We start from the raw sequence: 16,028 nt of genomic DNA on the forward strand, positions 1-16,028 counted from the left end.
TAATCCAACCTGAGTACCTGACTTATATCAAACTGGTTTTTTCCAACTCTCCGTTCAAGTTGGAGTGGGCTGGATTTGGGTTTGCGCAAAATGAGTTGCACCCCAAATAAGGGTGCCAATGGACCGGTTTTGGATTGGACCCCGTCCGGTGCAAAATCAATTTGGACGGATTGGACGGACCAACAAGATATATTGAATTGGACCAATGGGTTCAAAATATTTATTAGATTGGATTGGATCTTGTTCGTTCGTAACAAATTTATATTGAATTAGGTTGGATTAAGCCAATATCTGATCCATTGATATAAGATAAGAATATATGTATCAATGGACCGGATTTGAGTTGAAACCAATCTAAATCAAAATGAATTTGAACAGATTGGATGGTCCAAACATTGAATTAGACCAGTCCAAATTGATGCAAAACATTCATTAGATTGGATTAGATCTGGTCCATTTATAATGGACTCACATCGGAATGGATCGGATTGGATCAAATCCGAGCATAGACAAGGGCCATTTTTTCAGCCTTAATAGAAGGCCTAAGAGCTAATACTGGCCCATTGACTTGAATTTACTGGATTTGGTCCAATCCAATCCCGTCCAATATGAGTCCATTCTAAATAGATCAAGTCCAATCCAATCTAATGAATACTTTGAACCATTTTGGACCAGTCCAATCCAATGTTTGGACTGTTCAATCTGTTTAAATTGGTTTTAATTTAGATTGGTTCTAACCCAAACCTAGTCCCTTGGCACCTGTATTTTTATCTCCTATCAATGGACCAAATATTGGTTATTATTGAATCGAGTGGAATATAAACCATTACAGATGGACCAGGTCCAATCCAACCGAAAAAATATTTTGAATCATTAAATCTGAAATGGTTTAATTCAATGTGTCTTATTGGTCCATCCAATCCATTAAAATTGATTTTGATTTGAATGAGGTTTAAACCAAACCAGTCCATTAGCACCTCTGATTACAAAGCCCAGGACTAAATATCAACATATAAATGTGCCCAGCTCCTAATGATGATGAGCCGATGTCTTTTTCCTTGCTTTTATTAGAAAGAGAAGAGGCTACACAAGACAGGGGTAGCACGTCCCCAAGAGTCAATTAGACAAACAGAAACGATGTTCCATAGGAGGTTAGATAAATCTAAAGAAATGGAATCCGAGATGCTTGCAAGAGCTTCATGTGTCAAGAGATTAGCAGCTTGGTTTGCCTCCTAATAAACGTGACGATAGGAAACTCCCTTATTGAACCTCTCCAAGAACTCCAAACAGCTTGAAATGATATTCTTCAATCTCAACGGAGACGGAGGTCGGGTGATCTATTGCAGGCAAGAGATGACTAGTCTCCTTCACTGATGATAGAGGAATCTTTGAAATTTAGAGTCAAGTTATGCACTTATCATGCCGCCCAAGCCTCGGTGCATTAATGGTGGTGTACCCAAGTTTGCAACATTTTAAAAAATGACTCGCAAATAGAATCATTCTGGCCACCAATTTTCGGGTCAACAGTCTAATCATCTGGTTCGAATGGATGGCCCGTTCTAACAACAAAATTAAAAATAAAAAAAATTGGTTAAAAATTGTTGAACGGGTCGATAGGTCAATGGTTCAACCGCCTGGGTCAACGGTTTATTGACTTTTTCAACGGTTTTTTACTAGATTCTGGATTTTGGATAAAACGGAACCGATTGCCTAGATGGTTCCCGGGATGAACGGTCCGACCATCCAGGTCAACGGCAGTTCAAAAACGTTGCAAATTTGTATGCTTTAATGTCTAAAATATTACCTAGGTGATCCCTTACAATGCTTGTCATTGAACAATTACCCGCATGCATGAGATATCAAAATTAACCTCGATACACCCAGCCTTTGGACTTTCCTACACAATTTGGTCTCCATGGTTTCTGCTAATATTGCTATTTCGATACTCTCTAAAAAGAAATAGAGCCCTCTCAAGAATTACAAGAGGAAGGATGAGGAGTTGTGAAAAGTCTTTAGGTTTCTATTTTTCCAAATCAACCATAAGATACATGTTATTTTTTCAAGCATTTGATCCTCCATGCTGTTGGGACTACCACTCATTCTATTCCACCAGTCCCAAGTACTATTATCATCCTCGCAAGGTCCTTCTATTGATGCGGAGACCGTTAGCCATGTCACACCCCCTAAAAATGTTATCTATATCCTCTATGTCACCACAAAAACAGCAAGATGTGCTAGTGTTAATAAAGTCTCTCTTTTAAGTTAAATTTAGGGCTTGTTCGTTTCCTCTGAAATCTGACATTTAAAAGTATAATAATTACATTACGAGGTATATTGGTATTGGTGAATTTTTCTTTCCTTTGAACTTTGAATGCAGAGAATGTTGTTCTGAATTCTGAATTCTAAATTTTGAAAATTATTAAATATCCATTTTAACCCTATATATGAGAATTTATGTTTCTCTTTTTTGAGAGTATCATTGAAAAACAAAAAATTGTATGATTGCATTTTAAGAGATAAGAGTAAAAGGAAACGGACAACCATTTTTCTCTTAAAATTAAAAGATTCCTCTTAAGAAATAAGAGTTAAGAGGAAACGAACAGACCCTTAGAAGGGAGCCCGTTGTTAAGCAATAAATATAGGTAGGCTTTAATTTTCAGAGGGCACTAACGGTTATATAGGTTGTCACCATCCTTGATGGGGAAAATCTTGTTGTGTTGGTAGTTTTAGCTGAAAATTTTCCATATGGGTTGAGCTTCCATGTCATATTGTCCTTGCTAGTGTTAGAATGAATAAAAATGGATCTTATCATGAGCCAAATTTGGTTGGAAATCAAATTATGGATTTTATTCTCTCCAACAACCTCTTTCATGATCTATCACTTCAGTGACTAACATATTACGGTTTCTTATTCTATTCTGGTCAACCAGTTCAGACAAAGGAGAGTCATTGGCCCATCTATCGTCCCAAAACTTGATGGTCCCTCCATTGCTCACTGTCCAATCTATTCCCTTCTTAAGGAGATCCCTAGATAACAGGATACCTCTCCAAGCCTAAGAAATCCCCTTCTTAGCTTTTAATACTTCAGAAGTTCTCTCCCATAATGTATTTAACCCTCATTATTTTCACCCATAAGTTATTTTCTTCGTTAAGAATTTTCAATCCCAATTTAACCAAACTAGCCTCATTGCTCTAATGTAAGTGGTTGGTACTGGGCCTAACACTTTTGACATAAGTAGCTCAAACACTTCATTTTCGGCATCCTCTAGATGTCTGGGTCAAGTATAGTTCCCACAGGATCCATGAGGGTGTTTAAAGGGAACTAAGTAGGGCTGCAAACATTATCTGATTATCTCTGAATCCAAATTCGAATTTGATAGTAGGGTAGTCCAAATTTGATCCGTTTATAATAGAATCAAATACAAATACCCCACCCGATTCAATTCAATTTAAATACATATGCTCTTATATGTTTAAAATTTATATTATATCTATTATTGAAGTTGATCTAAATATTGTATTTTCACTAAATTGTCAAAGGTAATATTTTGATAGTTTGAAGTCTAATTTATTTATACCATTTTATATCCAATTATAATCTGAATCCTATTCGAATCTGCTAGATATCTATGGATATGATACGATTTCAATTCGAATATAAACAAATCAAATTTCAATCTGCCTATATCCAATTCAATCCGATTCATTTGTAGCCTACCATGGAGGCCGGCCCCTTAGTTGCAATTTGCAAAGCTCATCTTCAATACTTCACTTCTCCTTTCATTTATTTTAACTTTTGAGGCTTTGTGTAATTAATTAAAATCTTATAAGTTACTCGAAATTTAGAATGTTTTATTCATTATCATTTCCATGACATGTAGTTGGACCCAATGATTTGTAAGGAGGCGTATGATGTGTCTTTGTGAATTGGGACATGCCCCATGGAACATCCTAACTGTGCATTGGGAATAATTCCTCATGATAAGTACGAGAAATGTTTTTAATGCACCTTGAGATGTGCATGTGGGGTGTGTATAGGGTACACAATATGTAAGGATAGCAATTTATGCCCTACCCAGTGAGTACCCACCCCTACTTGCCCTAATGGGGCTTTTTTTTTTTTGCTTGAAGGATGAATTTTGGGATTCTACAACCCATATGGGTACGGGTACAAAACAATATTAGGATAAACCCAACCCTCCCTGACCCACATATTGTTGAACAACATATAAAATTTAAAATTAGATGTTGATTTTAATAATTTTTTGAATTTTATGTGAAGGATAATTGATGATTTATATGCATTTTACATGTCTTAATCAAATAATTGGAAACTTTGTTGTTTGTTTGTGTTATTTTACTTATTTATTGCTTATATATAACAAGAAACAATAAGGAATTAGATGTGGATTCTAAACCCAACCCGCTCCTATCCTTGAATACAAGGAAAGCAAGGTCAGGGAGGGTTTTGCATTTTCACGTGCGGGGAGGATTTGAATTCTCAAGATCCAACCCACTACAACTTTTAGGGTGAGTATAGATTGGGGGGGTTATGGAGGCAGGTAGGGTCTAAAATTTACAAAACCCTCCCCAAACCCACCCCATTGCCATCCCTAACTATATGGGGAGCCGATTTGAACTCAGTACCAACACACCTTAGTGGTTTATACTAGAATTTGGTAGTTTATGTAATTCTCATGGTTTGAACAACTTGTAACTTGACACTATTGTTTTGTTGATGGCTTGATGTTGGATAGAATTTGGTTTTTTCTTAAAAAAAAAAAAAACTGTAGCAGACTATAGCCAAATAAATATTTAGGCTCCATTTTGTTTACGTTTAGAATTGGTATGGTCTATTCCTTGCTTGTTTGATCGACACATGAATCAAAATTGGAATTGGAATCAATTGATCCTAAGGGATGGATGGAAACACTAATGTAATATTAGTTATGTGTCGCAAGGGGCACTTTAGTTCTTTTCTTCTTTTTTTGTTTTGTACAGTCACTCTACTCTATAAATATAAGTTTTGACACTACCAACATATCTTTTTAGCTCTCTAACATTTTCTCCTCTTCTTCTCTCTTCTCTTCTCCCTCCTCTCTCTTCTCTTCTCTCTTTCTTCTACTCCGTTGAAATCATGGTATTAGAGTAAGATAGTGCTCTATAAATTATTTTTTCTTGATTAAAGCTCTCCTACCTATTTCTTTGGATTGAGAATGGAGACAAGTTCAACTAGCCCTAAGAACACTTCGGTTGTCACCTCTTCTTCTATTTCTTGGTAGAAACTCAATAAAATAGATTCTAGAAATTAATAAATGATTGGCCGAAGCTTCCTAAGAGGTTGGCGATTATTTTTCCACGATTCTTATTTTTTCCCTGGATTGGAACCTCCACAAACCTCTTGAACTAAACAAGGATAGAAGCTAAGTTTTTTTTCTTGGTTCTTGGTATTGCTACCAAGAACATGTTAAGGTTTTCCTTGATCGAATGGTATAAGGGGAGTTTAACCCCTCTTATGGGTTTGAAGATCCAAAACTATATGCATGTGGAACCTTTATAGGTCATGAGTGACCTAGTTCAGCTGTCAATGTACAATAGTAGTGTTATTGATGTCGTTTTTGGCTCATCATATTAACTTCATAGAGGTCTATTAGACCTGTGAATGTGTGTAAAAACAAGTGTTGTGTTTTGTTTAATAGTGTTTTAAACACATAAAGTGAGGGTTGAGTAGGGGTGGCAATGTTGACCCTGACCCTTTTGACTCACCCGCTTCAAAACCCACCCATTTCAACAGTGGATTGTATGGGTCAAGTGACCCATTAGGGTCAAGGAAAAGAGGGTCAGGGTGGGTTGGGTTGAGGGTACCTATTGGGTCAAAAGGGGTTAGGGTCACTTGGGTAAGGAGAGGGTCGAGAGAAGGTAAGACCGTAAGAGGAGAGGGTCGAGAGAGAGTTGCTGCAAGAGTTGAACTGTCGAAGAAAGATCTCTGGGTTTCTCTCAGTTCTCAGTCGAACGTACTTCCACCATTGAAGATTAATCCTTTATTTAAGTTTAAGATCTTTGCTCTTTGTTCCACTAGTCATTAGATCAAGTGAAAGATTGGAAGGTGTTAGGGTTTCAATCCATTTGCAGTTATTTGTTCCGCCATTGAAGCAAGATTGTCCTCTCTTCCATTAAAACAAGTTTGTCTTCTTAGCTTCAATGCCATTGTTTCTTAGAGTTCTCAAATCTCAAGTCGCGTGTACATCAGAGTTTTGGATAGGTAAATCTTTTGACATTGTTCAACCTTCATTGATTATCTTCCTCCCATAGTCATATTGTTCAATCAAAAAGTTGAACATGAAACATGTCTAAAACTTGTCCCTGTTGCATATATTTTGCGCCAAAAGTGCCCAAAACATATATTTACTCTCCAGTAAGATCCCCATTGGTTATGTGGGATGATTCATGGAAAGTTGAGTCATGGGCTCATGGGGATCTCTCTGTGTTGGACGATTGTTGGAAGAAAAAGATAAAACAGAGAAAAGAACGAAACGGCTACAAGGCTGCCGGACTAGATCAATGAATGTCTCCCTTAACTTGGTGCTTGTAATGGAGCTTCATTTATTAAACACCGCAGATTTACAATATAGTCTAATGCAAATCGACCCAGCAAGTATGTCTTCAGTTTGTTCTTTTATCAAATATCTAATGGTCATTTGTCTTCTCCTTATATCTTGTCTAAAGGTGATGGTTCTAATTAAGTTGGGTTGACGTGAGCGTTCATTCCTGATAACTTCATTTCTTTTATTTTGTTTAAGATTGACGATGACTTGTCTGAACTTAGATTCTGAGGCTGCCATGCGCCCATGCCCATTGAACATGGTCACTATTTTATGACAATCTTATCTAATATCCAGCACTGAACCCCACATCAGTTCTGTAAATTTAAATTAAGGTCCACGGCATTGACTAATTATTAATTAAATTGGAGCAATGGAGGTCACATCCTCTACTATGCTGCACAAGTCCAAGCTCATAGCAGTTGTATTATTACAATTTATAGCCTCAAATCTGCCGCTCTATTCATTTTAATATGGTTTGGTAAAGAAGTTTTCAATCAACACCATGGGATGGTCTCCAATAAATAAAGAATATTGAAAAGAACAGCAAAGTTTCACAGACTTTTTGAGTTTAAACATGACTTCATTTATAAAGAATTATCTTCAGAACTTTAAAGAATATTGATAGAACTTCTCTGTGTCATCCAAATTAAATATTTGATACTAGAAACATTCATTTGGAATCATATTCTAGTTAGCTGATTTTTGAGCCTATCACTCTCCATTCTAGGAGGGTGGGACACCTGAGTAGCTTACCCCAGGTTGGAACACATGGCAAGTTATATGGCCCCAAACTATGTTAGAGGTCTTGTGTCTAAGTAGCTATGAAAAGTCCCTAGTTGTCATCAATGACTCCTGATCACAATTCACAATGTGTCTAATCTTCCAAGCTCACTCTTTTGATTAAAATAACATTAACATTATACACCAAAAATGCCACACTTCAACAACTTCAGCTTTTTAACTACTCTAATACTTATGGTTTATAATTTTAACCCAGCACAGACATGATAAGACTTGATCATGCCCAATCTAGCTTCTAAAATAAACATTCCGAATATTTCATCAAAATATCTATGTTCTTTTTAATTAAATAAGGTCTATTACTTTCCTTCTTGTTTTTCTTCTGTTAGAAATAGCAAGGCATGAGTTTTTGTTAGTATACTGTTACTAATTTAGAAAGTATTATTTAATAAAATGAACATTTTCACCAATCTACTAGACCAACCCATAGTTTCCTGATTCAGCTTCCTGCTTGTGTGGTACTAATTGGCCTTGATTCATAATGAAGGAAAATTACAAATTGGGGTAAACCATGCACAAGCCATAATCTTTTATTTATTGTGTTTATAACTAAGGAACAAGTTAATTACTTGCTTTTGTAAAATAGAAAAATAAGTAAGTTGGTTGACAAAAAATGGATATTTTTTGTCTGAAACTTGTCTCTGTGTCCCTGTTCCACATTGCTTACTTGGTTTTAGTAGCAAATATATAAATGTTATAAATGTTCAAAGTTACTGATCGTAATAAGGCAAAGCTTTTCTGAACTTGGTGCTAAAGATATCGGGAATGTAGGATCTGATGACCATCTCAATATTTATAGAACGAAAATTCAAATCAATAACTTCTTGGTTGAAAGCAGAGTTCACCCATCTGAAATTTTGTATGCCTAGAAATTCATGTGATATTTAGCTAAAATGACTAAGCATATGTTTCAATTTCCTTGAAGCAACAAATTATTATTCCATCCAGAGGAGCATCCTTGAATAAGCAACAAACTATTATAGGCATGGACAAAGTATTGTTCCATGTCATACTCTAATATATAGCATCTATAGGCATGGTCAAAGTATGTACTTAATTTTGCTCATGGCTAAATATAATGAATATTATTTTTGTATTATTTCTCTTATTTCTCATACACTTACAATATGAAATATGTATTTTTTTTTCTCTTTGTCATACACCTAAATTGTATGTTTGCATGTTTTTTTTTTCTAGCTTTTGTTCAAAATGTCAGAAAGTTATAAATTTTTTCTGATTTTTTTTCTACAAAAAGTTATACATTTTTTTATAATTTTCTACTTTTTGCATTTTCTACAATTTTCTGGTATTTTCGGCATTTTCTGCTATTTGTCTGCATAATTTTTTCAATATTATGATATTCTCTGCTATTTGTCTACAATTTTCTGGTGTTTTTTGCATTTTTTGTAATTTTCTGATATTTTCTGTATTTTTCTTGCATTTTATGCAATTTTTTGGTAATTTTCTGCATTTTCTGCTACTTTCTTGTATTTTCTTGCATTTTCTGTAAGTTTCTGTAATTTCTGCTATTTTCTACAATTTTCTGCTATTTTCTACTATTTTCCTGCATTTTCTACAATTCTCTGTTATTTTTTTGCAATTTTTTGCAGCATTTTCTGCTATGTTTTGCTATTTTCTGAAATTTTCTGCAATTTTCTACTACTTTCTGCATTTTCTACAATTTTTTCTAATTAATTTCTGCATTTTCTGTTATTTAGGCTATATGGGTCAACCCAACCCATTTATGCCACGTGGCAATCTCAGGAGAGCTGTTTCTCTCAAAAAGTTGTTATTTTTCGGGTATTACGGGCGGACACGACCCGTTTCTACCATGTGGCATCATTTAGAGGTGCTTCATCAAAAATGTTTTTTTTTTTGGGTACATGGGTCGATCTGACCCATTTATACCACTTGACAATCTCGAGAGAGTTGATTCTCTCAAAAATTGTTGTTTAGGGTATATGGGTCGACCCGACCCTTTATGTATTTATATGTGATGGTAGGTGGGTTAATATGGGTGAGGGTGGGCAAGGGTCATATGAATGGGTCAAGTGGGTTAATATGGGTGGGTTATGACCCTTTAACAAGCATTGATGATGGGTCATGGTGGGTTGGTGGGTCAAGATGGGTGGGTTGGTATTCAACCCTTACCCAACCCACCCATTTGCCAGCCCTAGGGTTGAGTAATTTTGTGTGTATGTGTGTGGACTGAAGGAAAAAAAATTATTGTCTACTTAGAAGTGTTATCATGGCTTCTAAAGATTCTGCAACTTTAGGAATCACCACTAATCAAGGTGGGATGAATAGTGGTCATAATTCCTTAAGTTTTCCAATGACCATTACTCCCTTGGATGGTAGAAATTACTTGGCATGGTCTAAGGAGATGTGATTGTATATTATAGCCAAGGGTAAAGTAGGATATATAAATGGAAAAGTAAAGGAACCTAGGGTTGGTACTGCTATATATGGTAAGTGGGACCAAGAGAATTGCATGATTATGTCATGGCTTTTGATATCTTTGTTATCATTTGTCAACCAGAACTTCGTGTGTGCCAAAACAACTAAAGAAATATGGGAACAAGCAAAGGCAACATATTCGGAATAAAGGCATTATACTAGAATTTATCAATTACAAGTAGAATCTTCAACGTGTAAGCAGGGGAGAAATGAGTTTATCAACTTATTATTTTGCTCTTACTTGAGTCTGGAAAGAGTTGGATTACTATCAATTACAAGTAGGACTTAATCCAATGTAAGAACTCATATGGGTATAGATTTTGGACAACAAGGACCTTCCTTCTATCAAAGAAGTGTATGCATTGGTTCAATCTAAGGAAAATAGGAGATCTACTATGAATCCTCATGAGGGGGAGACTATTGCTTTAATAATAAGAGGTAACACAAGTTGAATAAGAAAAAGCAAAAAACAAAAAAGGTAAATGGTAAAGATAAATTATAATGTATTCATTATCAAAAATTTAGACACACCTGTGAGACTTGTTGGGAGTTAAATGGGAAATCAAAATGGGCACAGGAATTAAGTAAGAAATCAACACAAGAACAAAGCAAGAAACCAAATCAGAATATGTTTAGGGACTTAGTATCTCATGAACCTCAAAGTGGTTTTTCTACCATGAATTCTTCTCAGGATTGCCCCCTAGTTTTCATCTCAAGGAGGATATTATTAATTCCTATGTGACCATTTGGAGCAATATATTAGGCTCTCAAACAAGTAGATTCTAAATCCATTCCTTCAACTTCTTTTGCTTCCTCCTCAGGTAACTCAACCTTTGCTTTCCATTATCTACTGATACCCCAAAATTCCTATGGATTATTGATTCTGATGTTTCAAACTATATGACTGGAGGTAAGCCAATCTTTTTCCAATCATACACCTTTCTCTCTAATAGAGATAAAGTGAGGTTGGTTAATGGATCATTATCCTCTACTGTTGGTCAATGATCTATATTTTTGCATTTTGGATTTTCTTTAACAAATGTTTTACATGTCCTAAAGTTGCTTATTAGCTTATTATCCATTAGTTATATTACACATGCTTTGAATTAATTATTTAGTAACATTTCTTCTACATTCTTGTGCTTTTCAAGATTTGGCCTTCGGAAGGACAACTAGTAAAGAGAATATGATCGATAATCTCTATATGCTGGAGAAAAGTTGGTATTGTGGTCTCAAAGTCTTTGAGCCAATCAAGTTACTTTGTGGCACCATTGTTTAAACTATATGTCTTTTAAGTCCTTGAAGTAGTTATTTCCAAAATTATTCAAGTCTGTATTAGTTAATGATTTTTAGTGTTAAGTGTGACAACTAAGTAAGCATTGTAGAACTTCATTTCCTTTACATGATAAATGATCAAATTTTTATTTTTATATTGTGTATTCTGATGTTTGGGGCTCTATTAATATTTCAACTAAGAATGTATACAAATACTTCTCTTTATTGATGACTTCTCTCGATAAACTTGAGTTTATCATATTCATTCACAAGAATTCCTTAAACTTGTAAGAGATTTTCAACAAATGGTCTACATCCAATTCTACACAGATATTAAAGTTTTTCAATCAAACAATGCAAATGAATACTTTTGTGGTGACCTCACAGAATTTTTTACATCATATGGCTCCCTTCACCAAAGCTCCTGTGCCAAAACCTCTCAACAAAATGGTGTCATAGAGAGAAAACAATTTCCATCTTCTAGAAGTTGCTCGGGGTTGTTTTCACAGATGAATGGTCTAAAACGATTTTGAGTGGATGCTATCATGATTGTTGCCTATGCTATCAATTGAATACTATCTTAGATTTTGGAATATAAGTCTCTTCATCATCTCTTCTTTCCTAAGGCCCCAATGTTTCCTATACCTATGTGTGTATTTTATTGTTAGTGCTTCTTTCATGACCTATCTCCTACTTATGGTAAGCTTGATCCCAAGAATATTGTTTATGTTTTCCTTGGTTATCCTCTTTCTTAGAAGGAATATCATTGGTTTGACCCCATTTAAAAAAATATTATGTCTCTATGAATGCCTCTTTCTTTGAAAATGTTCCTTATTTTCTTGTTTTCCTTAGGGATCAACTGGGGGTAAGAAAAAGCAAACACAAGTTTTATTGCCTTTTCCTCCCGACCTTCCTCCATTTCATGTCTTCTATAGATAATATTATATAAGCCAAGGTCAACAAAGTTTAACAGTTATAGAGCAGCTTAAAGTTATGTAACCAATGCCATCGAATTCTTAGGGTTGGATCCCTCACCACATCCAAGGCCATTATTCTAATTGATATCCTTGAAGCTATTGATATTAAAACTTCAAATTGTGATATGAACTTTCTTATGGGAAAAAGAAGGGTGTTAGATCATGCACCACACACCACCCTATAACTCATTTTTAATCTAATGAGAATATTTCATCCTTTTTTCATACTTTAATGTCTACCATTGATGGTATTCTCCTCCCTCATAGTGTTGTAAAGACTATTTATTCTTGAGTAAACAGATGCAATGAAGAGATCGACACCTTACACAAAAATGGCACGTGGGAGTTGATAGATATTCCTAAGGGAAAAGAGCCTATGGGATGCAAATGGGTGTTCTTTGTGAAATATAAGGCATATGTCACAGGGGAGAGATATAATGTTCAACTAGTAGCAAAAGCTTTTACATAGGTATATGGAGTTCACTATGCAAAGACTTTTGTCTGATGGAAAAGATGAATTTTATTCACATTCTTTCTTTAGCAATAAATATAGACTATGAAATCTATAAATTAGACATTAAAAATTCCTTATTGAATGGTAATTTGGAGGAGGAAATGTACATGATTCAACATCTTGGTTTTGTGCTAAGAGCAAAGAATAAAATGTTCACAAATTGAAGAAATCATTATATGGTCTAAAGCAATCTCCAAGGGCTTGGTTTAGCATATTCCACTAGGCAGTTCAATAAATGGGTTTTAAGTAGTGTCAAACTAACCACACACTCTTTGTTAAAAAAAAAAAAAGGAAGAAGGAAGAACGACAACCTTGATTGCTTATGTGTATGACATTGTTATCATTGTGACTAGGTCTTAGAGATATAAAGGTTAAAAAAGTTCTTGGCTACACAATTTGAGGTGAAGGATCTAGGGCCATTACATTGCTTCCTTGAGATTGAAGTTGTCCACTCTCAACAAAGTATCTTCATCTCTTAAAGGAAGTAAACTCTATATCTGCTGAAAGATACGGGAAAGCTTACAGGCAAACCAATTGACACTCCTATAGATGTGAATCATAAACTCAGGGACGACAATGATGAGCCTATAAACGTTTCAAAACAATACCATAGGTTTATGGGTAGACTCCTTTAGTTATCTATGACTAGGCCTAACATTGCATATGCTGTGAGAGTCCTTAGTCAATCATGCATGCACCCTAGGCAGCACACCTAAAGGCAGCAAATAGGGTTCTCAGATACCTAAAGAAATTCCTAAGAACAAGTATCCTCTTTAAGAAGCATAGAGATATGAGAATTGAGATTTACATTAATGCTAATTGAACCAACTTTGTGAATAACAAGAAATCCACCTGTTGCTACTATTTATAAGAGAAAATCTTGTTACTTGGAGAAGTAAAAAATAAAGTATAATAATCAAATCTAGTATAAAAGCATAATACATGGCCATGTTTCATGGAATTACTAAACTAATGTTAATATAAAATCTATTAGGTAAATTTGGCTTTTCCTTTGATAATCCTATAACTTTCCTTTGATAATCTTATATAACAATAAAAGTTGCTATCAACATAACCAACCCATTGATAGACAAACATTTCATAAGTGTTGATAAAAAATAAATCTATTAGGTGAATTGAACTTTTCCTTTGATAATCTTATATAAGAATAAAGTTTGATAATCCTATATAACAATAAAGTTGATATCTAACATTACAACCAACCTATTTCCTTGATAAAACTAAGGACATTGAGATAGACATACATTTTATCAAGAATACATCAACTAATATTAGAATTGAATTTTGTCCAATCAGAAAGTTAGAATTGAAACATACCATTCCGATTTTGATTATAGAACTTTTTCCACCATGGAGTCTTGGCTCAGCCAAATAAAAGTTTTGACGTGGTCTACAATGACATACAGTACATATTTTTACCCAAAAATTATAAAAAAGAAAAAAGCAAGGTCAAGTCAAAGTCTGCTAGCAAGAAACAAAGGCTAAGCTTTTTCGAGTGGATAATGAATGAAAAGCAGGTTCAATCACCATTTGATTGATAAAAGAAGAACCTTTCTTTTTCATCCTGATGTTAGAAGTTTTATAGGGAAGCAAGCTTCCAGACCTAAAACACTATTTGCAACCATTTGTTTGATTTGATATATAGTAGAAAAAAAAAAAAAAAGTATTACATAGACTGATAGACATTATACCAAACCGAACCAAACAAACCTTACAACTACTGACTTGTGCTGCTGTTTTTTTCACAATTTTATACAGGAAATATCATATGAAAACAGGAAAATCAAACGGCCACTACTGCGCCACGGTAGCTGGTTCTGCCTGATTCCCCCCTTCTTCGCTGAATACTTTGGCGATTCTCTCGGTTGGGACCAACGGCAGATACGCAAACACGGTGTACCCCCTCTCCGCCGTATAACATACGGCCTGATTGTACTTCTCCGAGCAGTAGGCTGCCGTCGGTAACACAACCTGGGCAATCTGAGGAAACAGTGGAAGCTGGTTCAGCGATTTCCATGTCGATACAGCGTAGTGTTCGGCCACCGGCTCGTATTTTGCGTATAGATCCTTGGCGGTGGGCTCGCACTTGGTGTACACCGATTTCGCTATTCCGGTGGCGGTCTCCACCACGCCAGAGCGCTGCACCTCCGAAGCCACGGCTCGAGCCACCTCCGGAGCTTTCTGAGCAGCCGAGAAGGCTTCGCTTGCTGCCCCCTTCACGACCGATGGCAAGTGGCGTTCAAGCTCGCTTACAGAGTCGTCCACCTGCAAGCACGAGAATGCGGAAGCGGAACGAGTCAGTCACAGAGAGCCCATTAGCCCAAGGCCCGAAACACGCGCAATTTCTCGAACTACGGACATGGCGCCGTAGTTCGATAGAATCTCACTCTTGTGTATCAGATGTCAGAACTCCGAAGAGCTTAGTTCATTCGAAACGTTTCAGGCTCCAAAAAAATGCACGCCTAAGCTTATATCAGACGGAGTAGAGAGCAAAAGATTCAAAGAATGAAGTTCGGAGTTGGCTTGAGAAAATAGATCAGGAGGGTTCTTACCTTGCGGTCGACGAACTTGAGAAATTCGAAGGGGACGTCATGGAATTTCTCGTATACAGGGCCAACCACGGTCTTAACGGTACCTTCGACGCTTTGCACGCCGGGTTTCAGAGGACCGGAGTTCTCCTTCGCGTAGTTGTACAGGCTGGAGAAGTACAGTGCGGCGTGGATTACCGCAACTTGGACGAACTCCAGATACTTGAGGTCCTTTTCATGATTTTCGGCCTAAATTCAAACAGGTCCAGGAAACAACTCCCATCAATAAGAACCCTAAAAAGTTTCAAAAGCCCTAGAGAAAACAAAATTGATCCAGAAACAGAATAAAACAGTTGCCACGATCACCACAAAATATGATAACAAAAATTACGCTACGCTCCTTTTCAAAGAAACAAACAAAACTATAATGAAGAAATTACGAGTATCATATGTCTTTCGATCTTCACAAAATAAGCTTAGATCTTCCATTCTGAGAAATATCATAAACAGAATGGAGTAGGGGGCAAGAAAACAGTTGGATCCACATCCTCAGGTTGGATCATAGAAAAGAAAGAGAAAAAAGAAAGCCTCAAATCGAACACTAAAAAAACCCTTTCTTACCATTTCCGGCTGCTGTCTTACATCCTCTCCCGCCATTTTATCTCACTGGTTCAATTCACCAAGCTGTCGACACCGTTTATGTTTCAAACCCTTTGCGGAAACGACTGATCAAAGAATAAATAAACCTACGAAGAAACGCAACCTTTCTTGACAAATCGAAGATTCGAACAGAGAATTTCAGAAGGCTGTGTGGAAGAAGAATCAGTTGAACCGAGTCGTTTTATACAGT

The 16,028-nt window shown here is 35.9% G+C and overlaps 1 protein-coding gene across 1 annotated transcript; it reads right to left on the reverse strand.

Moving 5' to 3' along the window:
- Positions 1-14,264: 14,264 nt before the first annotated feature.
- On the reverse strand, positions 14,265-16,028 carry LOC104606148 (stress-related protein-like). Its single transcript, XM_010271214.3, has 3 exons — positions 15,800-16,028; positions 15,203-15,427; positions 14,265-14,915 (listed from the first exon to the last, which is right to left on the reverse strand). Exons 1-3 carry the CDS (start codon positions 15,833-15,835, stop codon positions 14,445-14,447), a joined length of 732 nt encoding a protein of 243 aa, XP_010269516.1. The 5' UTR covers positions 15,836-16,028; the 3' UTR covers positions 14,265-14,444.

The sequence above is a fragment of the Nelumbo nucifera genome, chromosome 4, assembly GCF_055504915.1.
Source record: "Nelumbo nucifera cultivar China Antique chromosome 4, China Antique-T2T, whole genome shotgun sequence".
Lineage (NCBI taxonomy): Eukaryota > Viridiplantae > Streptophyta > Magnoliopsida > Proteales > Nelumbonaceae > Nelumbo > Nelumbo nucifera.